The 23625-nt window shown below is 53.6% G+C and overlaps 1 protein-coding gene across 1 annotated transcript; it reads right to left on the minus strand.

Annotated features, from left to right (window-relative positions):
- Positions 1 to 1613: 1613 nt before the first annotated feature.
- LOC128943479 (olfactory receptor 14J1-like) lies at positions 1614 to 5274 on the minus strand (the record flags this gene model as incomplete). The annotated part of the gene is made up of 2 exons (XM_054286415.1): positions 1614 to 1631; positions 4813 to 5274. Coding segments are annotated over 2 exons (480 nt in total), but the record flags the coding sequence as incomplete, so codon positions are not given.
- Positions 5275 to 23625: the final 18351 nt, after the last annotated feature.

The following is a 23625-nucleotide window of genomic DNA, read 5'->3' on the forward strand; positions in this document are numbered from 1 at the left end:
TTCTTGTATCAGGATTCTTGTCCGGGACTGAGGACAGAACAGCTCAAATAATTCCTGATTTGCAAATCTATCAGTGGTGGATGGAGAAGGGAGGTCAGGCGGCTCTTGGTGTTGAGGAAATGCTGAAAGCAGCCTTACTCATTTCATCTCCTCATGCCCTGGCTGATCTCCCCTCTTTCCCCTTCCACCCATTGGCTTTTGTCTCCCCCCAGCCCCCTGGTGAAGAGCCTGGCTCTGTGTTCTCCATCCCCTCCTCGCTGGCACTGCCAGGCTGGGATGAGGAGCCCCTCAGCCTTCCCTGCTCCAGGCTGGACCAGCCCAGCTTCCTCAGCCTCTGCTCACAGCCCAGGGGCTCCAGCCCCACCTTGGAGGCCCTTCCCAGACTCTGCTCCAGCTGCCAGACATCTTTCCTGCCCTGGGCAACCCAAACCAGGCCACACTGACCTGGATAATCCTCGTCCTTAATGTCCTGGTCACACAGCCCTGGCCCCTTGTCCCCATGTCAGGCTCTGGGGTGGATCCTGTGGAACATCCTTTGGTGGAGGCTGTGGCTCCAGGTGGGCCGGGGGGATCCTGGGTGACAGGGACCCTGCTGGGCATGGACGGCATTGGAGTTGTTGGGAGAAACTGTGAGGGGGAGCTGGGGCAGAGTGACCAACCCAGTGACCTGACACAGCCCCTCTGGGATGTCACACAGCCCCTCTGGGATGTCATAGCCCCTCTGTGATGTCACAGCCCATTCTCCAATGTCACACAGCTGGTCTCTGATGTCACACCAGAGTCTGTGATGCCATAGTCTGCACTGTGATGTCAGACCTCTGCCCTGTGATGTCACAGCTGGATCTCTGATGTCACAGAGACAGACTATGATGCCATGGATGCTCAATGACCTCACCTAACCCACTCTGTGATGTCATAGCCCACTCTGTGACCACATGGTACCAGATGATAAATTGTCTTCACCAGGTGAGCTCACACCTGGAGCTTGTTCTCCACAACCCCAGGCCTGTGGAAACCACACAGTGCCCATTGTGTGAGAAGGGGAACTGGAAGTTCAGCAGCCTCAGTGTCCTGCCAGCTCAGCCAGGCCCACGGGAACATTGGGGTCCACGACCACCAGGGACCACCAGAGAGACCCCAGGAGAGGAGAATGCATGGGTAAAGGGGAGGGGAAATATATTAATGATTTTGGGGAAATGATTATCATATGTATTTTTAGTCCAGGACAATCAATGAATATGTATGCAAAATACAGAATATAAACAGAAACTTTCCTGTACTCAGCATGCACAGCTTTGGGAGGAGCTCTCCCCCGTGCATCCAGCTGAATAAAGAATGCTGCTTCTTAATGCTACATTGGGGTTAAGGAATTTTCTGTTTTACTAAATTTTTGGTAACTCTCCACTGCCAAGGAAAGCTCTGTCTGCTGCTGTTCACAAACAGAGAAGGGCTGGGGGCAGATGTGGGGCTCAGAGACTGCCTGGGGCACAGTGACCATGAAATAATGAAGTGTTCAATGTTCTGTGAAAGAGGGAGGGGCAGCAACAAAACTTCTGCACTGGAAATAGGAAGGGCAGACTTTGGCCTGTTTAGGCTCCAATTTTGGGGAATACCTAATCAGGTCCTGATTGCTTTAATGGAAACAGCCCTTAAAAACAAAGGGGTCCTGGAAGGACGGACACATTTCAAGAAAGTAATCATAAGGGGGAAGAAGCAGCCCGTCCCAGTGCAGCAGAAGATGAGCTAGTGAGGAAAATGACTGGCCTGGCTGCCCATGGAGCTTTTCTGGAGACTCAGGGGTGGAAAAAGGACCAGCAACTCAGGAAGTCTTTAAGGGGTCATACAGAAAGAAAAGCTGAGAGTTGAAAACTCTATTAAAACTTAACATGGAGGGTTCTGCAAAAAAATAAAAATGTTTTTATAAAAAAAAAAATAGCAAAAAGGAGGAGTAGGAGAACCTCTACTCTTTATTGGATGCAGTGGAGAATATAGTAACTAAAGATAAGGAAAAGGCTGAGCTACTTTACCCCTAGTTTGTTTCAATTTTCAATATTAGGAGAGGATGTCCTCAGGACAAGTGTTCTCCTGAGCTGGTAGATGGGCACAGGGAGCAGAACAGCCCCTGGAATCCAGGAGGAAGGAGTTGGTGACCTGCTGAGCCACTCAGATGCTCACAGGTGAATGGGATCAGACAGGATCCATCCTAGGGCAATGAGGGAGCTGTGGATGAGCTTCCCAGGCTGCTCTCCATCATTCACCATCAGTGCTGGCTCAGCAGGGAGCTCCCAGAGGACTGGAGGTGCCAGTGTGAGCCCATCCTCAAGAAGGGCTGGAAGGAGGAGCTGGGGAACTCCAGGCCGGTCAGCCTGACCTGGGTGCTCAGCAAAGTTATGGAACAGATCACCTTGAGTGCCATCCCAGGGCACCCACAGGATGGCTGAGGGGTCAGAGCCAGCCAGCATGGATTTCAATATCTGCAATGATGATCAGCATAAGGGGATTAAGTACAGCATCAGCAAATTTGCAGATGACACCAAGCTGAGTGTGAGTGTGGATCTGCTGGAGGGTAGGAGGGCTCTGCAGAGGGCCCTGGACAGAGTGGATCCTGAGAACAAATCCAGCAAGGTGAGGTTTTACAAGTCCAAGTGCCGGGTCCTGCACTCTGGCCACAACAACCCCTGCAGTGCTACAGGCTGGGGACAGAGTGGCTGGAGAGCAGCCAGGCAGAAAGGGACCCGGGGGCACTGATGGACAGCAGGCTGGACATGAGCCAGCAGTGTGCCCAGCTGGCCAAGAAGGCCAATGGCTCCTGGCCTGGATCAGGAATGGTGTGGCCAGCAGGAGCAGGGCAGGGATTCTTCCCCTGTGCTCAGCACTGCTTGGGCAGCACCTTGAGTGCTGTGTCCAGTTCTGGGGCCCCCAATTTAGGAAGGACATGGAGGGGCTGGAGCGTGTCCAGAGAAGGGCAACAAGGCTGGTGAGGGGTCTGGAGCACAAGTCCTGTGAGGAGTGGCTGAGAGAGCTGGGGTTGTTTATCCTGGAGATGAGGAGGCTCAGGGGAGACAAGGGAGTGTCAGGGCACAGGGTGGACTTGATGATCTCCATGGCCTGTTCCACCCTTGCTGATTCTGTGACTCTCTGAAGCCACCCTTGGAGCAGTTGCAGGATGAGCCCTGGGCCTCCTCTTCAGAAGCTTCAGCAGCCCAGGTCCCTCAGCTTCTCCTGCCAGCCCCAAAGCCCATCCTGTCAGTCCTGCAGAGCCTCTGCAGCTCCTCCTCACTGCCCAGAACAGGGAGCCCCAGAGCCAGACACAGCAGCCCAGATGTGCTCCCCTGGCCTGGGGTGCCTCAGGCAAGGGAGCAGCACCAGGCACTGCAGGAGCCTGCAGACAATTCCTGCAGCACTTGCAGGATGATCCTGCTGCCCAAGGGACGTTCCCATGGTGCCAAGTCAGGAACTGCAATGGGGAGTGGGGCCAGAGAGGAAAGGGCAAACAGGGATGGGCTGTTCGCAGGGCAGGGAACAGGGGTCAGCAACAGGAAGAAATTTGTACCAGTGAAGAGTAAAGAAATCAAAGGTGAAGCCAAGGAAATGCTCAGGGCAGTTTGGGGGTGGCTGCCAGGCAGCCCTGGCTCTGAGCAACAGCGTCTGCACTGGGACAGGGAACTCCCAGCTGATGGGAACAAACTTTCTGGCTGACTGCAGAGGCCAGGACAAAGCTGAGTGGTTTCCCTGCTGTCCCTCAGCCCTTGCTGGCCCCAGGGGCTGATGGCATTTGTGCTCCCTCAGGTTCATGTCCCCACAACAACAGCATGGGGGTGCTCCTGCCTGCTCTGTGCAATGCAAACAGGGGCTGCTGAGCCAGTGCTGCCGTGTCTGTGCCTGCAAGGATGGGGAACCTGTGTGAGCTGGGGGAGAGGCCAGGGCTGCAGAGGGGGGATGTTGTTGGCAGCTCCATGAGGACGCTCTGGGACGCTGCCCTGGGCTGTGCAGCCCACTGGGGATGGATCAGCCCCTGCTCTGCTGCTCCTTCCCTTCTGTCCCAGGGCCCTTGCAGAGCCCCAGCCATGCTGTTTGCCCCCAGCCTGCCCACAGCCATCCTGGGGCTGCTCACGGGGCTTTTCTGTGCTGAGCATTGGCCTGGCCATGTTCTTGAGAGAGCCTGGGCAAGGAGCCTGGAGCCCCCAGGGCCTGGGCTGAGGCGTCAGCGCTGCCCCAGCAGTGCCCATGGCCTGTCCCTGCTGCAGCCCCGGCACTGCCACCCCCAGGGCTGTGCCCGGCCCCAAGAGCACTCAGGCCCTGCAGCAACACCAGGGCCACCAGGGCAGCGGGGCAGGGCCACGGCAGCAGCACTGGCAACACCAAGTGCTGCTGCTGCTGGGCACAGCTGCTGGGCCAGCCCTTATCTGCCCCCAGCTCTGCACACAGACATTGCTGCTGCAGCTCCAGAGAAGGCAACAAAAGGGCATCTCTGCAGAAAACCTTGTTGGGAGAGATCATCATTTCATTTAAAGGCACCAACAGCACAGCCCCTCATTGCCACAGTCTGTGGCCACAGGAATGGTGGAGAGGAACAAAATGACCAATGCAACAAACAATGACATTTCTTTTTGGACAATAGGAAAAAAGTAAAACAAAGGTAAAGAAACTCTAAAATGAAGTCAACAAGAAGTAGCAAAGATGACTTTGATTGCAAATTATTTGCAGATATTGCCCAGCAGTTTAATGTTTTTGAAAGCATGCAGTCACCAGTCTCCACACCGCAGCCTTGAACTCCTGGTTCCTCAGGCTGTAGATGAGGGGGTTCAGGGCTGGAGGCACCACTGAGTACAGAACTGACAGGGCCACATCCAGGGATGGGGAGGAGAGGGAGGGGGGCTTCAGGTAGGCAAATGTGCAAGTGCTGATGAACAGGGAGACGACAGCCAGGTGAGGGAGGCAGGTGGAAAAGGCTTTGTGCCGTCCCTGCTCAGAGGGGATCCTCAGCACGACCCTGAAGATCTGCACATAGGAGAAAACAATGAACACAAAACAGTCAAGTGCTAAACAGGCACTGACAGCAATGAGTCCAACTTCCCTGAGGAGGGATTTGGAGCAGGAGAGCTTGAGGACCTGTGGGATTTCACAGAAGAACTGCCCCAGGGCATTGCCATGGCACAAGGGCAGGGAAAATGTATTGGCTGTGTGCAGCAGAGCATTGAGAAAGGCACTGGCCCAGGGAGTTGCTGCCATATGGGCACAAGCTCTGCTGCCCAGGAGGGTCCCATAGTGCAGGGGTTTGCAGATGGACACGTAGCGGTCGTAGCACATGACGGTCAGGAGATAAAACTCTGTTGAAATGAAGAACAGAAAGAAAAAGAGCTGAGCAGCACATCCTGAGTAGGAGATGTTCCTGCCATCCCAGAGGGAATTGTGCATGGCTTTGGGGACAGTGGTGCGGATCATGCCCAGGTCAGTGAGGGCCAGGTTGAGCAGGAAGAAGAACATGGGCGTGTGCAGGTGGTGGCCGCAGGCTACGGCGCTGATGATGAGGCCGTTGCCCAGGAGGGCAGCCAGGGAGATGCCCAGCAAGAGGCAGAAGTGCAGGAGCTGCAGCTGCCACGTGTCTGCCAATGCCAGCAGGAGGAAGTGCCTGATGGAGCTGCTGTTGGACATTTGCTGTGGCAGCACATGGGCACCTGTTCCTGGAGAAAGGGACAATGACGAGTCAGAGGAGATATCTGTAACCAAAATCAAAGCCATTTCCCATACACCCTCCACTGTAACATACACAGACACTGTTTTGTGTTTAAGAGTTGTGAGGTTTTCTTTTTGAGCTCCCCCCCTGTCTGTCCTGCTCTTTAATATCAGATACACTCAGCATTTCTGCTGCCCTCTGGTAGAACAAAGTGAGTTCCCTGCAGCCAGATGGTGAGTGCAGACTGGGAGCAGATGATCTGTCACTTCATTCTGTTTTGAGTTTCTCTGGGCTTTCAATTTCTTAAATGGAGAATGTTCACACTCCCAAGTTTCTCTTACCAACCCTCAAGTACTGCTGAGAGCAGATAGATCCACCACAGCCCAGCTCCAGTTTTGTAGCCAAGGACTCACATTGCTCATTCCACCAACCCATCAGCACTTTCAGTGTCACAACACCTCTGCCTTTCCCCATCAATCCTATAACTCAAAGTTGTTCTAGGACAGGTTTGCACCCTCGATTGAGGCTCCCAGCTTGGGCTGAAATCTCAGAGAAACTCCCAAATGTCCTTATGATGGTATTGGATGAAGGGAGATGCAGCTCCTTCCCTGGCTGCACCGACAGCATTGCCCAGAGCCGGGCACTGGGGACAGCGTCACCCTGAGCCAGCAGTGCCCCCTCCAGAGCCCCCAGGGCCGGGCAGCTGCTCCCAGCCCTGTGCTCTGCAGATGGAACTGGGCCCGGGGCTGCAGAGCTGCCCCACGGCTCTGCTCAGCTCTGCCTGCACAGGAGGGGCTGCACGCCTTGGAGCCCCGGCCCTGAGGGCAGAGGCTGGGCTGGGGGCACAGGAGGGAGGGGGCTTGTTCAGAGGGAGGGGCTGCACTGGAGGGGATCCTGTGGGCATCTTTAAACTCTCCCTGCCACAGCATTTCTGGGTTTTGTTTCCTCTCATTGCCTGATCTTCTCTCTGCTTGCTGGAGATTTTCCTCCTGCAGGTGTTTCCCAGTGCCTGATCTCTCTGTGCCAGCACTCACAGACCCCAAATCTCCGTGTACACCCTGTGCCCCTACAGCCTGTTTGCAGGGCACTGGCTGGGGGCAGGTTCTGTTTGCAGCTTGGAGAAAGGACAGCTCAGACTGAGCCTGATGGGTCCAGCAAAGGTGATGCTGCTGCTGTGCTTGGGCAGAGTGGCTGAAAGCACATTAGGGATCTCCTGTGAACTTATTGATCACCAAAAGTAATGGTTCAGATGTCTCAGGAACTTGTCAGAATTCATAATCAATCTTTAATATTTATCCCCTCCTCCCTAGCATTCTTCAATTGTAGGAAACTGAATACAAAGTGTTAGGAAATTTCCTCATTTTTATCAAAATCCTTGTCTTGGAAATATTCTATGACTGATCAGAAGCCCTCAGCATGTCAGAGCTTCATAAGCATTTAACCTCCCCTGCACCAGAAATATTCAGTCTTTTACTCACAGAGTCTGCAGGCATTGGGATGTTCCAGCTTTAGGAGATGGCTCCAGGAGCTGCAGCTGCACTGTCCTGCAGCCAGAGGCTCCTGTGCCAAGGGCTGGCAGTGATTGTGCCCCAGGCACTTCTCAGCACCTTCCCAGCCCTGACTGATTGAAGCTCTCTGTGCCTCTGTGCTGTGCCCGGGGTGGCTGCAGGCAGTGCCCCAGCCCTGCTGGGCTGGGAGAGGAGCTGCTCCTCAGGAGAAATGTCTTTTTGAAGCTCTTCTTGGTTTCCAAGGAGCTGCCTCTGGGCCAGGAGCCCAGCCCAGTTCAGCAGCACAGACACAGCACAAGGACTTTAATGACCCTCTCGGGGCTTTGGTGTTGTTTACATCAGACTCAGTCCGTGAGAGAGTGTCTTCAAAAAACTTCTCAAGCACTCAAAGTTAAATTTAAACTCCAAAGTTTCTTGAAGTTTTTATAGGTCCCACTGAGGAACTCAACTCAGAAAGTGTCCCCAGGTTCCAGTTAGAGCAGAACATTGGAGGCATTGATGACAGCTGGGCACAAACAAGGGAAAGCTGTCTCTGGTGCTGAGCAAAGCTGGATGTATTTGAGGAATGCAAAGGGCCAAGGCCTGAGCCCCAGCCCCTGGCCAGGCAGATCCTGTCCCTCCCTCCTTGCTCAGGGCTCTTCCCGGCATGGGCACTGGCATGTGGGGATGTGCAATGGCAAGGGCAGGAGCATGGGGCGGCCCCTGCCAGGCTGCTGAGCAGGGACAAGGAGGCAATGAGGCCCCAGGCCTGCAAGGGTCACTTGTCTCCTGCTCCTGCCTCAGGCCCAGGCCCAGCAGCCATGGCCGAAGTGCTGCCCAAGCTGGCTCTGTCAGGGCTGCCTTGCAGCTGCTGCCCATCCCTGTGCCCTGTGCAGCCCAGGCTGTCCCACGGTGTCCCTGCCCTGCGCCTCTGTCCCTGCAGGCTGTCGGCATCCCCCGGCTGCCCCACCTGGCTGGGCCCTTCCTTTGCTGACAGCTCTGCCTCCTGCCTGCCCCTGCCTACCCACACAAAGCCTGGGGCTGACCCAGGCTCCTTCTGGGGGATGTGCTGCACCACAGCCCTGCCCTGGGAGGGAAATTCCTTTCTCTTTGGGTCCTGTCTGGCCCTCCCTATCTGTCCTTTGCATTAATTCTTTCTTTCTCTGTCTGTTCTCTACTATGTCAAAGGGATCCAGCATCTCTGAAACCACTGTTCAGTCCCTCCCAGGGCTCTCCTCTGCTGTCCTCAGTCTCCACCCCACTGAGCACAGAGCTCCACTGTCCCTGTACAGTGCCTATGTGCTTGAGGCCTCCAAACCCCATCTTGGGAGATCTCTCAGCCTTCTCCAAGGTATTGGCAAATGAAAACATTCTGCTCATAGTCTAAGAAAATCACCTCAGGACAAGACCAGTCAGACCTGTGTGTCCTGGCTGCTTTTGCCTTGGAGCAATCCTTGGATAGATAGAATTTTTTAGGCCGAATTTCAGTTTTGCCCATGGGCACTTTGATGTGAACAACGATTCTCTTCCATTGGAAGGAAAACAGAGGGCCAGTGTTTCAGGGGCAGATGAGCAGAGGCCACCAAGGACCAAGGCGAGCCAGACCTTTCTGGAATTGCAGCTTGTGCCTGAGAGAAATCCTTGGATACACAGAATTTGGGAGGTGGAATACAAGTTTTGGCCACTGGTCCCTTGATGAAAAGGCCATTTCTTTTCCATCTGAAGGAGAGCAGAGAGCCCCAGGGTTTGATGGTAGATGAGAAGCAGCCCCTGGGAGGCCAAGCCAGCCAAACTTGTCTCTCCTGGCAGCTTTTGATTGGGAGCTATCTTTGGATACATGAAATTTAGGGGCCAAATCTCAAATTTGGCCATGGCCCCTGGACGAGGAGACTGTTCTATTTCCATGGGAAGGAAGGCAGAGAGCCCCAGTGTTTCAGGCGCAGATGACAGGTGGCCATCAGAGCCCACAGTGCCAGCGAGAGCTGGCAGGTTTTGTCTGGGAGAAACCCTTCATGTAGTGAATATTTTAGGAGGAGTAGCAATTTTGGCCATGGAGGAATAAGAAGATTCTTTTCCATTGGAAGGAAAGCACAGAACCCCAGTGCTTCAGGGGCTAATGAACTGCAGGCACCAGAGACCAAGGCCAGCCAGATCTGTCTGTAATGGAAGCTTTTGTGTTGGAGCAATAATTGGATATAGGACTTTTGGTGGTGGAATCCCAATTTCAGCCATGGGCACTTGGAGAAGAAGGATGGTTCTTTTCCCTTAGGATGGAAAGGGCAGAGCCCCAGTGTTTCAGGGCAGAATTCAGGCAACCACCACAAGCCAAGGCCAGCCAGACCTGTCTGTACTGGGAGATCTTGTCTGGGAGAAAAAACCCTTGAATGAAGGAATTTTGGAGGACAAGTACCAGCTTTGGCCATGGGTGCCTGTGCAGGAGGGACAGCTCTTTTCCATAGGAAAGAAAAGCACAGAGCCTCAGTGTTTGAGGGCAGGTGAGACCCAGCTCTCAGGAAGACTAGGTCAGCCAGACTTGTTGGTAATGGCAGCTTTTGTCTGGGAACAATCCCTGGATATCGGGAAATTTGGAGGGGAAATCCCCTTTTGGTCATGGATGCTTGAATGAGAAGAGCCGTTCTTTTCCAATTGAAGGAAAGCCCAGAGCCCCAGGGTTTCAGGGGTACATGAGAAGAGACCCCCGACATACCAAGGGCAGTTGCACCAGTCAGGCCAAGCCAACCAGACCAGTTCCCTGTCCCCTTGTTTCCATGGGGCCCTGCAGTGTCACAGTGAGGTGTCATATTGGATCCTTGGTTCTATGAGGCCCAGATGCGTCACACTGGCCTTTTGTTTCCATGGGGCTCCAGACTGTCACAATGGTCCCTTGCTTCCATGGGGCCTTGCAGTGTCACAGAGGTCTCCTCGGTGCCACAGTGTCACAATGGACCCTTGGTTCCATGGGGACTCAAAATGTCAGAATAGTCTCCTTGATTCCATGAGGCCCTGCAGAGCCTCTTGATTCGACAAGGCCTCCAAGTGTCATCATGGCCCGCAGGATTCCATGAGGCCCCACAATGTCCCAATGGAGTTTGGTTCCATGGGGTCCTGCAATGTTCCATGGATCCTTAGTTCCATGGGGCCCTGGAGTGTCACAATGGCCTCCTTGGTTCCATGGTGCCACACAGTGAGCCAACAGCTCCTTGGCCTGCCAAGAGCCCACAGTGTCACAATGGTTCCTTGCTTGCATGAGGCCTGTAGTGTCAGAATGGTCTCCATGATCCCGTAAGGCCTTGCCATGCCACAACAGACCATTGGCTTTATGCAGCCCCACAGTGTCACCGTGGTCGCCTTGGCTCCACAAGGCTCTGAAGTGCCACAATGGCCCTTTGGTTCCACAAGGCCTCCAAGTGTAAAAATGTCCTCCATGGTTCCATGAGGCCCTGCTGTGTCACAATGGCTCATGGTTCCATGAGGCCACACAGTTTAACAAGGGACTCTTTGTTCCATCAGGCCTTGCTGTGTCACAATGGATCTCTGGTTCCATGAGCTCTCACACTGCCAGCAGCAGTCTCCTTGGTTCTGCAGTGTCACCATGGACCCTTTGTTCCACGAGGCTCTGCAGTAGAACATGGGCACCTTGGTTCCATGAAGTTCTGCAGTGTCACCATGTGACATGGACCCATGGTTCCACCAGGCCTTGCTGTGTCACAATGAACCCTTGGTTCCAAGAGATTCCTCAGGGTCACAATGGTCTCCTTGGATCCGCAGTATCACAATGGACCATTGGTTCAATGTGGCCCCAATGTGCCAAAATGGATTTTGGTTCCATGGGGTTCTGCTGTGTCACAATGGACCCTTTGTTCCATGGGGTTCCACAGTGTCACAGCTGACTCCTTGGTTCTGTGAGGAACCACGGTCAGCAAATCTCTGAAATATCAGAACAAGACTCCATAACACTAATTTGCTATTTCAGAGGGTGTCATTTATTCAGGCCTGAGGTCTGGTGAAGGATAACTCCCAACCCTACATGGACATGTAATTCTACAAATGTGTTGCTTATACACAATCACTAAATGTGAATTACAATTTACCCATTTCCATAAAACCCACCCCAAGTTCCCAGATTCACTCCTTGATTTCTCTATCTCTGCACCCTTGAACCAGATGTCTTCTTCTTCTCTTCCACTGATCCTTGCTGGGAAAGCAGCCCCTGCATGCCTTGTTCCTGTGCTGAAAGTTCACAGGCAGGGTAAAAATGGAATGAACCCTTTTGGTATCAGCCCCAGGCTTTGTGTGGGCAGGCAGAGGCAGGCAGGAGGCAGAGCTGTCAGCAAAGGAAGGGCCCAGCCAGGTGGGGCAGCCGGGGGATGCCGACAGCCTGCAGGGACAGAGGTGCAGGGCAGGGACACCGTGGGAGAGCCTGGGCTGCACAGGGCACAGGGATGGGCAGCAGCTGCAAGACAGCCCTGCCAGAGCCAACTTGGGCAGCACTTTGGCCATGGCTGCTGGGCCTGGGCCCGAGGCAGGAGCAGGAGACAAGTGACCCTTGCAGGCCTGGGGCCTCATTGCCTCCTTGTCCCTGCTCAGCAGCCTGGCAGGGGCCGCCCCATGCTCCTGCCCTTGCCATTGCACATCCCCACATGCCAGTGCCCATGCCGGGAAGAGCCCTGAGCAAGGAGGGAGGGACAGGATCTGCCTGGCCAGGGGCTGGGGCTCAGGCCTTGGCCCTTTGCATTCCTCAAATACATCCAGCTTTGCTCAGCACCAGAGACAGCTTTCCCTTGCTTGTCCCCAGCTGTCATCACTGCCTCCAATGTTCTGCTCTAACTGGAACCTGGGGACACTTTCCCAGCCATGTCCCTCAGTGGGACCCATAGAAACTTCAAGAAACTTTGGAGTCTAAATTTAACTTTGAGTGCTTGAGAAGTTTTTTGAAGACACTCTCTCACGGACTGAGTCTGATGTAAACAACACCAAAGCCCTGAGAGGGTCATTAAAATTTTCCAAGTCCTGTTATGGAGAAAGATTTCAAACACCTTGAAAAAAATACACATTCCTGTTTTAAAGGAAGTATTTTATTTTATTTCTCTTTGGAGCAGAGTTGATTGCAGCATTCTGTGATTGATATTGACCCAGGGTCTCTCCTCGGCAGCTCTGGCCTGCTCACAGAAGCTGTGCCTGGAGCTCTGACCCAGTGTGCACAACCTTGCTCCACTTTGCCCAGCCCCATCCCGTCTGTCCTCACTCCCCTGGGACCTGCTGTGCTTGGAGAGCTGGCTGCCCTCAGCCTAAGAGGGGTTTTCCCTTTTGGGGGTTTTTTGAAGCAATCTGAACCTCCTGAGTTGCCCCACTGCAAACAGACACACTGCTCAGGTGTGTGCCAGCCCCAGGTGCCACCAAAGCCACTGCAGAGCTGCCCTGGGCCAGCTGTGAGGGTGGATCATCAGCCCAAGCTGCACTGGGCCCCTGCAAGGGGCTGTAGCCATGGGCACTGCACTGACCCCACTGCTGGGTTTGGCTGCCACAGCCAGCGAGAGAAATTAAACTGCCCTTGGAAACACTGGGGAGGACTGGAGTTATGAATAAGAAGCTTGACTAGGCCAATATTCAAGCAGCAATCAATTTATTAATTAATATGGTAAAGTATGAGCAATACAGCGCTGGGTACAGTGGGGGAAGTTTTCCCTCCAACTGCACACCGATAATTGATGGTTACAGGTATTTATAGGGGTACTCATCAGCTTTTTTTTTCAGCAGTTTCTATTTCCAATCTTTTACTCATCAGCAATTCTTATTCCAAATTATTACATCACAATTCTATACACTATTGTGATTTTAATTTCTCAGGATGTATCTCAAAGGAGTATCCCCAGATGGTGACGGTCCAGTTTCCGAAAGAAGAAAGACGAATCCCATCTGGTGGGGTCCAGCTCCCCAGATGTGTGTCCACCTTTTAATTGCAAAGACTATAAATCTCATAACAGTGATGTCTAGCTTCCCTTTGGTCGAAACCATAAACCCTTGAGGTGATGTTCAGCTTCCTTTCTCAAGCTGTTTTTCTCTGCTTTAATAAGGCATGAGATAGGCATATTTCCTTTATATATATTCCAAAGCTGTAGTTTCAAAGATACAAGTAATATTCTAAAATTATACTTCAAAATGTTATTATTGCAGAGCTTTTTATGGATTAAATGCAAGCAAAAAGCAACATCTTTAACACCTTAATTCCAATGCACCAAAATCAAGCAGGGTTAATTGCAAACAAAAGATAGGTTCAAAGGCCTTTTTCCGTGCTTTATTTTCCTCAGTTATTATTAGAATTCACAGCTCTCCCATTGTTGGGGTCCACACATTTCACATTCACAACTACACACATCACCTGTTTCTACCAGTCACAAAACACAACTTTGTATTTCACACCACCTGTATGGTCTCAGACACTCCCAGTATATCCCAGTTGCCATATCTGAACATTCTCGTAGACATTGCCAGGCACTCCCCGTTACCTCAGCGTGGTTCACTTGCCCCCCGTTTTATCCCAGTTGCTCCCAGTTCCTCTGATTATGTCCCCATTTGGCTCCCAGCATGGGCCTGGTAGCTCCCAGTAACGCCCAGTCAGGGTCCAATCACACCCACTCTGCTCCCAGTACGATTGTAGCCACTCCCAGTATAATCCCAGTCATTCCCAGCCTGATCCCAGTAGCCTCCAGTGTGATCCCAGTGACTCCCTGTCTCTCCCAGTATATCCCAGTCACCCCCCCTCTGCATGCTCCCAGTCACTCCCACTTTCTCCCAGTTGCTTTCAGCACAATTCCAGTTGCTCACAGCCACTCCCAGTCAATCCCAGCATGATTCCAATCACCCTCAGTGTGATCCCAGTCTAACCCAGCATGGACCCACCTGCTCTCACTGTGATCCCAGCATGATTCCAGTTGTCCCTAGAATAGTCCCAGTCCCTCCCAGCATGGTCCCAGTCACTCCCAGTTGTCCCCAGCATGGTCTCGGCTGTTCCCAGTGTGGTTCCAGTCCCCCCACTGTGGTTACAAACACTCCCAGTTTATCCCACTTGCCCCAGTAAGGCTTTAGTTACCTGAGAATGATCCCAGTCTTTCCCAATTAATCCCAGTTGCCTCCAGCATGATCCCAGTTTCTATCAGTTGCCCAAAGTGTAGTCCCAGTTGCTCCCAGTATGATCCCAGTTGTAGTCTCAGTCTGCTCTGCATGGTTCCAGTTCCTTCCAGCTGGTCCCAGTTGTTCCCAATGTTTCCACACTTTCCTCCCAACATGGGCCCAGTAGCTCCCAGTAACCCCCAGTCAGGATCCATTCACACCCATTGCAATCCCAGTGGCTCCAAGGATAATCCCAGTAACTCCTGCTACAATCCCAGTCACTTTCACTATGATCCCAGTTGCTCCCAGTCACCCCCAGTATGACCCAGTCACTCCCAGATCCTCCCAGTGTTATTCCAGTCATGGCCAGAGTGACTCCCTGTCGCTCACAGTGTGGGCCCAGTTGCTCCCATTCACCTCCAGTATGGTTTCAGTCATGGCCAACACCTTTCCAGTCACTCCCAGTCTGGTTCCAGTAGGATCCCAGTCACTCTCAGGTACTCCCAGTACTCTTCCGGTCACATCAGTGCCAGTGTGATCCCAGTATGACCCCAGCATGGACACAGCTGCTCCCATTATCTCTCAGCATGGTTCCAGTTGCTCCCATTTACCCCTACTATGGTTTCAGTCTCTCCCAGTAAAACCCAGCTGCCCCAGCATGTTCCCAGTCACTCCCAGTTGGCTGGAGTGGCTTCCAGCCTGATCCCAGTTGCTCACAGCCACTCCCAGTCACCCTCAGTGCAGTCCCAGTTGCTGAAAATGTGATCCAGTATGATCCCATTCTCCCCCAGCATGGGCCCAGCTGCTTCCACTGTGATCCCAGTAGGATCCCAATTGCCCCCAGCATGGTTCCAGTTGCTCCCCGTTCCTCCCAGTGTGATGCCAGTAGTACCCAGTTGTCCCTCATATAGTCCCAGTCACTCCCCAGATGATCCCAGTCCCACCCAGCATGGTCTCACTCACTCCCAGTTGCGCCCAGTGTGGTTCCAGTTGTTCCCACTGTGGTTCCAGTCATTCCAGTATGGTTCCAGACACTCCCAGTATATCCCAGTTGTCCCCAGCATGTTTGTAGTCATTTCCAGGCACTGCCAGTGGCCCCAGTAAGGTGTTAGTTCTCCCAGTATGATCCCCCAGTCATGGCCAGTATATCCCAGTTGCTTCCAGCATGCATCCAGTCCTTCCCAGTTCCTCCAGTTTGCTTGCAGCATGGTCCCAGTTTCTCTCAGCTGCTCCCAGTAGCCCAAAGTGTGATCCCAGTCGCTTCCTTTCAGCCCCAGTATGATCCCAGTCACATGCCAGCGCTCCCAGTGTGGTTCCAATATAATCCCAGTTGCTTCCAGTCTCTCCCAATATGGTCCCAGCTGCCTCCAGCATGGTTCCAGTTGCTTCCTAGATCAGCCCAGTCAGTCCCAGTATGATGCCATTTGCTCCCAGCATGCCCCCAGTCATGCCCAGTATGGGGGATGATGTGCAGGGTGTGTTCCCAGTCGCTCTCAGATCCTCCCAGTATTAGTCCAGGCCCTCCCAGTATGATGCAAATATGGCCCCAGTGTGCTCCCAGTCCCTGCCAGAATAAACCAGTTTTGTTCTACACGGTTCACGTTGCTCTCCCCCTCACTTTCATTCCAGTCACTCCCAGCATGTTCCAGTGTACCTCAGTTCCCTCCAGCATCTTTCCAGTTCCTTCCAGTACGATGCCATTTGCTCCCAAGCACTCCCAGCCACCCTCAGTGTAGTGGCACTAACTGCCACTATGATCCCAGTTCATCCCAGTATAAGCCCAGCAGTTTCCAATCCCCCCAGCATGCACCCAGTCACTCCCAGTTCCTCCCAGTTGCTCCTAGCGTGTTCCCAGTTGCTCACAGCTGCTCCCAGTCACCCTCAGCATAATCCCAGTCACTCCCAATATATCCCATTTGCCCATAACATGGTCTCAATTGCTCACCGCCAGCTCCTACTCAATCCCAGTATGATCCCATCATGATCCCAGTCTCCATCAGTGTGATCACAATCTGCCCTGGTATAGCAGCATGATCCCAGTATGATGTCCATACAAACCCAGTACCATCCCAGACACTCCAGTACGATCCCAGTATGATGTCAGTACAAAGCCAGTACAGCCCCAGTCACTCCCAGTACAATCCCAGCGCAGCCAAGTCCCTGGCAGTGCTGCCACTGCTGGGATCCCCCTGCCCTGTGTGCGTTCCCCCGTGGCGGATGTGCCGAGAGGCGCCCCAAGGGCTGGCAGTGGCCAGGCAGGGTCCCCAGCAAGGCCCAGTTTGGATGGGCAGCCCCCAGTTTGCCCAGTTTGCCTCTCCTTTGGCCCGGGCCGGGCTCCCCCCGCCCGCAGCGGCTGGGAGCAGCCGAGAGCCCCGCGCGCTGCCCATCCCGACCTGTCCCGGCTCCATCCCCGCTTGTGCCGTGGGCTGCGAGAGCTGCGGGAACAGGGCAGCGAGGGTGTGGCTGCTGCTGGGGGAGGAGGAGGAGGGAGGGAAGGGCAGGGATGGAGCGGGAGGAGGAGGCGAGGTAAGAGAGGAGGAGGGGGAAAGGGGTTGGAAGGGGCAGGATGGAAGAGGAGAAGGAGGTGGAGATAACACAGAGGAGCGGGAGGGGGGATGGAAGAGGAGGAGCGGGAGGAAGAGGAGGGGCAAAGGCGGATCAAGGCTGAGCTGAGGGAAGCACGCGGTCACTCCAAGCCAGGCCTGAATTCGCAGCCCCCACGTGTGGGATCATCGCCCCCCCGCATCGCGCAGGTGAGCGGGGAGGGGGAGTTCGGCCCAGATATCCCGGGGGGTGCCTGGATTGGGTTTTTGCGGGGATGTTTGGAGAATGAAGCAGTCCAAGGCTGAGTGGAAAAGGCCCCTCGGGGGGACATCGGGGGGTGCCGGTGGCGGCTGCCGGCAGAGGCAGCCTGGAGGAGCAGAGCCCTGTGTGCCCCAGGAGCCCAAAGTGGGGAGCCCAGAGAAGGGGGAGCGCCGCCATGGGCGGGAGCCTCAAGAGCCTGGAGAGGGGCAGGGGGGACTCCTTGGAGCCGCTGCAGCCCAGAGCAGAGAATGAGGGGAGAAGGGAGCCCGGGAGCCCAAACAGCCCCGGCATCCCGGAATGGGGAGAGCCAAGAGGGGGGAGCTTTTGGCATTGCTGGGACTGCCAGCAGCCTGGGCAGGGCGGGCACCGAAGAGAAGGGGGACCCCGAATCCAAGTGTGACCCCCAGCAGCTGGGACGGGGGGAACCCCCGAACACCCGAGGGGAGGGACCAGAGGTGGGGAACTCCTGGGAGGCTTTTTCAGGGCTTAATCTTGGTGTTTGGGAGGTTTTATGCAGCTCACCTCTCCGGTGACTTGTAGAGATGGACTCGGGCAGAGGGATCTTCAAACTCAATGTGTCTTGGGGAAGAAGAAACAGGAAAGCCTTATAAATATGGTTGTCTGGCAAATGATTTTGAGAATATAGAAAATTAATAGCGAGATAAAATGAAAGCAAGCTTTGAGATACCTTAGTTACTGAACAACTGGAAAACAATGGTGTGGCCCGACTGAAGGTAATCCCCTTTTGATGAAACAATTCCCTCTGCTTGCAGACGGGTCCCAGGGTCAGAGCAGACCCTACTATCTCACCAGAAGGGGTCCAAAGAGTAGTGTTCAGGGTTTAAAATCTAACACAGTATGGTGATGTAATGATTTTTATAGGCTGTATGTAAATGCTCTAGGATTTGTATCTTGTACTAGATTGGTTAGTGAGAAATAGAATATTCAACACAAAAGATTTATTGTATTGTAACAGGAACCTTACTCTCTTACGCTCTTCCCCTCTTACTCTCTCACCCTCTCATCCTCTCTGCCCCTCTCTTCTCTGGGGCCTGCTCTGAGCTGTGGCTGGCAGCTCCAAGCAGGGCCCTGCACCCAGGCCCTTTGCAATAAACCGCAACTTCCACGACCTGGCTGTAACTTCCACGACCTGGCTGCAGAGATCTCTCGTCTCTGTCAGTCCTGACCATCCTACCCCCGACGCTCCTACAAATGTGCTCATCCCTTGTTTTCCCCAAACCAGGATTTCCCATTGTGAGGAAGGCTGCGAGGAAGAGGGAGATGCCCCGGGACACTGAGGCAGGTGAGGAGGAAGTCAGTGCCCCTTTCCCCTCTGTGCTGCTCCATCTCCCAGCCCAGCACGGCCCTGGCTGCAGCACAGCCCTGGGGGATCTCCTTGCCCTTGCCTGTGGCACGGAGGCAAATCGCATCCTGTCCTTGTCCTTCCTCCCCCAGAGCAGGAGCTGAGCAGGGAGAGCAGGGAGGACAAATGCCTGCGCCAGAACCTGGTGGAAGAGGCCGTTTTGAGCGGCTCCATGGCGCAGGAAGCCAACGGGGAGGAAAAGGCCCGGAGATGCCTCACGAGGAGGGGCTGCAAACGCAGCTGGCGGGGATCTGAGGGGGAAAGAGCCAGCCTGGGCCGGGAAGGCGGCTGGAGACGGAGCCAGAGCTCGGAGCTGGTGCTCCATAAGCAGCTCCATGATAGGGTGAAGCTCCACACGTGCATGGAGTGTGGGAAGAGCTTCAGGTGGAGCTCCAACCTGATCAAGCACCAGAGGACCCACACAGGGGAGAGACCCTATGAGTGTGGGGAGTGTGGAAAGAGCTTCAGGCAGAGCTGCTACCTAATCCAGCATCAGGTGATCCACACTGGGGAACGGCCCTACGAGTGTGGGGAGTGTGGGAAGAGCTTCAGCTGGAGCTCCAGCCTGATCAGCCACCAGAGGACCCACACTGGGGAGAGGCCCTATGCGTGTTCCAAGTGTGGGAAGGGGTTTCCAACCAGCTCCCGTCTCCTCCAGCACTATCATAGTCACACAGAGGAGAGGCCCTTCCAATGCCCCGATTGTGGGAAGGGATTCAAGGACAACTCCACCCTCTTCACCCACCGGCGCATCCACACAGGAGAGAGGCTCTACGAGTGTGATAAATGCAGGAAGAAGTTTCTGACCAGCTCTGATCTCCTCAAGCACTATCGGATTCACACGGATGAGAGGCCCTTCCGCTGCCCCGACTGCGGTAAGGGATTCAAGCACAACTCAGACCTCGTCAGGCACCGGCGCATCCATTCAGGGGAGAGGCCCTACGAGTGTCCCCAGTGTGGGAAGAGCTTCTCCAGCAGCTCTACCTTGGCCAAACACCAACAGAGGCACCGGTAAGGGAAGCCCTGTGAGTGCCCCGAGTGCGGGAAGAGCTTCGTGCGCTGCTCCAGCTCCATACCCCACTGGAGGAGGCACTTTGGGCACAGCCCTGGTCACTCACATTCCCTGTGATCCATGTTGGGAACACACCTGGCTGCTTCTCCTTTTGGTTTGGCCCCAGTTTGGAGCAGTGGGATGGGGATTGTGTGGGGCTGGGTGTGTGGGATGTGTTTGACTGCAAATAAAACTTTCAGAGTTACTGATTCTGTCCTGTTTTCTGTAAGTTCTGTTTGCAGAGTGCCGCCTTCTCAGCTGATTTAATTACTATTAAAATCCTTTTTTAAAAATCTAACCCAAACAATCCAAAAACCAATACCCAGATAAAGCCACTCACCCACAATTAAATTTTTTAAAAGTAATTTTATTTGTTTTAGAGTACTTAAGGGAATTATTAAAGTTTAATTGTTGGTTAAAATTTCTGAGAAATTACAGTGGTGTTTGGTTTTGTGTTTAGTATATTTGTAATAGGAATTTTTTTTACTAAGGTGTGTTAGATTCTATGTTATTTTTTAAGATATTTTTTATCTAAAGTATATTGGTTACTGAGTTAAAACTTACAAAAGGTATTTCTTTGTATGTAATTTGTTTTTTTTCTTTGGTAATGTTATATTAATAGTTTACTGTTGTTTTGGCTTGAATCATTATTGGAGTATTGTAAGGAAGAGTTGAAATTATATTTCATTTTTGTATTTCATTTTTATTCTAGTGTATTTCATTTTAATTATAATTTATTGATTTTTAATTTATTATAATTTGTTGAGAGGATAGGAAGGAAGTTCAAGGGCAGGAACATTTTTTCCTGGCTTGGAACTGGAATTCCAGACCCTGGGAGTGTGTGCAGGACCACAGACTGGGATCAAGTATGGGCTGGGATCAAGTATGGGCTGGGATCAAATATGGACTGGGATCAAATATGGACTGGGATCCAATGGGTTTGGACTGCACAGAGTGGGACCATATGGATCAGGACCACACAGACTGGGATCAAATGGACTGGGATCACATGGCCGAGGATCACGTGCACTGGGATCCTGTGGATCAGAAACCTCCAGACTGGGATAGGCTGGAGTGGGATCAAGTATGGACTGGGACTGTATGGACTGAGATCCAGTGGACTGGGACCACACAAAGTGATCAAGTGGTCTGGGATCAAATATGGGCTGAGACCATATGGAATGGGACCATGCAGATCAGGACTGGGATAAACTGGGTTGAGATTTTATGGACTGGGATTGCACAGACTGGGGTCACACGCACTGGGAAAAAGCTTTGGCTGCCTTTGGCTGCCATCCATGTCGGAAGGTGGTCACATCAAGTTGGCCATATCCTGTTTGGGACTCCCATCCCCCTCTTTCCCCTGCTCTCCCGCCCCTTCCCCATTGTTCCCCCAGCCCCCTATCCCCTCCGCCGTGCTTGGTTTTGGGGGTTCCAGGCCTCTCCTGCTCCCTTTGGGGGTCCCAACCCCCTTGAGTTTAATTTGGGGCCCCCATGCTCTGATTGGCCAGGATCTGTTTTGGGGTGGGGACGGGACGAACTGGGCACCCCCAGGAGCCCCTCAGGTTTGGGGCTTTCAATCCCCCCTCGGCCCTCGGGGCGGCCCTGGGGCCACCCCAACCCCCCAAAATGGGGAGGGTCCGCGGGGCGCCTTGTAACCCCCAGAAATGGGTGGGGAGCAATAGGAGCCACCCCAAAAAGGGGTTGAAGGGTCTGGGCCGGGGATGGGGGAGGCTCTGGGGATGGCTCCGGTCTGGATTGGGGTGGGCTGGGATTGAGGGAGGGTCCATTCAGTGGCTGGGGAGGGGCTGGCACTGGAGAGGGGTCCGGGATTGTGGGGATGGGTCCATTCCGGGACTGGGACGGGGCCTCTACCTGGGATTGGGGTCCAGGATTGGGTCAGGGTCTCCCCCCGATCCCGTTCCCAATCCCAATCCCGATGCTGATCCCAATCCTAATCCCAATCTCATTCCCGATCCCGTTACCAATCCCAATCCCAATGCTGATCCCAATCTCATTCCCGATCCCGTTACCAATCCCAATCCCGATGCTAATCCCAATCCTAATCCCAATCTCCTTCCCGATCCCGTTACCAATCCCGATCCCAATCCTAATCCCAATCTCATTCCCGATCCCGTTACCAATCCCGATCCCGATGCTGATCCCAATCTCATTCCCAATCCCATTACCAATCCCGATCCCGCCACTCTTTCCAGGGAATGGCTCTGATCTCAACCCCGACGCCAAACCCAGGGAATCAAACATTGGGATCAAGCACCCCAAATCCTGGGGTCAACTCCCTGCGACCCCAAATCCTGGGGGTTGAAACACTGGGGGAATCAAACACCTCCAAACCCAGACTCTGGGATCTCAACACTCGCTCCCCAGCCCGAACCCCAAATTTTAGGATCAAATCCCCCAAATCTCAGATCCTGGGGTGTCAAACACTCCCGAATTCCCAAACGTTGTGGTTAAATCCCCCCGAAGCCAGCTCCTGGGGTTTGAAACATTTGGGCTGTCCAACACCCCCCATTCCCAAAGTCTGAGGTCAAACATCCCCTAAATCCCAAATCCTGAAGTGTTAGACGCCCCCAACCCCCAAAGTTTAGGGTTAAAACCCCCAATCCCCAGCTCCTGGGGTTTGAAATATCTGGGGTGTCCAACCCTCCTCACCCCCAAAGTCTGGAGTCAGACCCCCCAATCCCCAAACTTTGGGGCCAAAGGCCCTCGATCCCAAACTCTGGGGTGTCAAATCCCCCTGATCCCCCAACTTTGGGGTTAAATCCCCCCAAAAACTGGGGTGAACCCCCCCAATTACCAGACTTTGGCATGAAAACCCCCTGACCCCATATCCTGGGGTTTGAAACATCTGGGGTGTCCAACTGCCCTTATCCCAAAATTTGGAGGTCAAACCCCCTGACTGACAAATCCTAGGGTCAAAAACCCCCACATCCCAAATTCTGGGGCCAAACATCCCCAAACCCCAAGTCTGGGGTCAAAAACCTCCAAATCCTAAACCCCAAGGTGTCAAACCCCCTTTAACTCCCAAATTTTAGGATCAAACCCCCCAATCCCCAAAATTTGGGGTCATGACCCCCCCAGTCTCCATATCCCCCCAAACCCATTGCAACCCTGGGGGGCACAGTGGGGTTTGTTTGGAGCAGCTCCAGCTGCAATATCTGCAGATAGACCCTGGGTAAAATGTTGGGAAAAACCCCAAAAACCCCTCAGGAACCCCAAAATCCCTGGGGGCTGGGAAAGGGGATTTGCAGTGGGGATCTGGGGTGGCAGAAGGGGATTTGGGGTGAAAGAAGAAGGATTTGGAGTGAGGAAATTTGGGGTGGAAAAAGAAGGATCTAGGATGGAAAAAGGAGATTTTTAGTGTGAAAGAAGGAGGATTTGGGGTGGGAAAAGGGATCTGGAGTGGGAAAAGAGGGTTTGGGGTGAAAGAAGAAGGATTTGGGATGTACAAAGAAGGATTTGGGGTGGAAAAAGGAGATTTCAGTGGGAAAAGGGGATTTGGATGGGAACATGGGTTGAGGGTGGGGATTGCGGGACCAGAGGAGACCTTCAGATGGGTCCGTTTGGTGCTGCCTTCCTGGCTGCTCCCAGCACCTCCAGAAGCAGCACCTGGCTGGCTCTTGGCCCTGCCCATGCCCATTCCAGCAGGGCTGGCCAGAGGGGAGCAGCCCCAGGCTGTGCCTGTGCCCCCAGCCCCTGTGGGCAGTGTGTGGCTGCTGGGCTGGGCTCCAGAGGGGAATGGCCTTGCAGCACAAAGTGCCCAGAGAGCCCAGAGCCAAAGAGCCTCTCCCCTGCAGGCACTGCTGCTCCGGTGCATTGAAACATTTCCAGTGCTGGAGTGGGCTGACGGCTGTTCCTCATCCCACCCAAAAGAAGCTGATGGTTGGATATTATTGGAGAATTTCTCTCAAGTTGAGCCTGGCAGGGGGTTCTTGACAGGGAGAAGCTGCTAGAAGAAATACCCTGATGCCTCCCCCAGGCTCTGTGTGTTTCAACGCTCTTGGCCTTTCTTGATGCTTCTCAAATGAAAAGAAATTCCTGGGGCAGCAGCAGCAGGATTTGCCTCTCACCATAAAATACTGTTACATCAGTTGGTTTTCCAGGCAATCCA

The sequence above is a fragment of the Melozone crissalis genome, unplaced genomic scaffold (genome assembly GCF_028551555.1).
Source record: "Melozone crissalis strain CALT ecotype California unplaced genomic scaffold, PUWL_Pcris_2 ptg000046l_1, whole genome shotgun sequence".
In the NCBI taxonomy this organism is placed as follows: domain Eukaryota; kingdom Metazoa; phylum Chordata; class Aves; order Passeriformes; family Passerellidae; genus Melozone; species Melozone crissalis.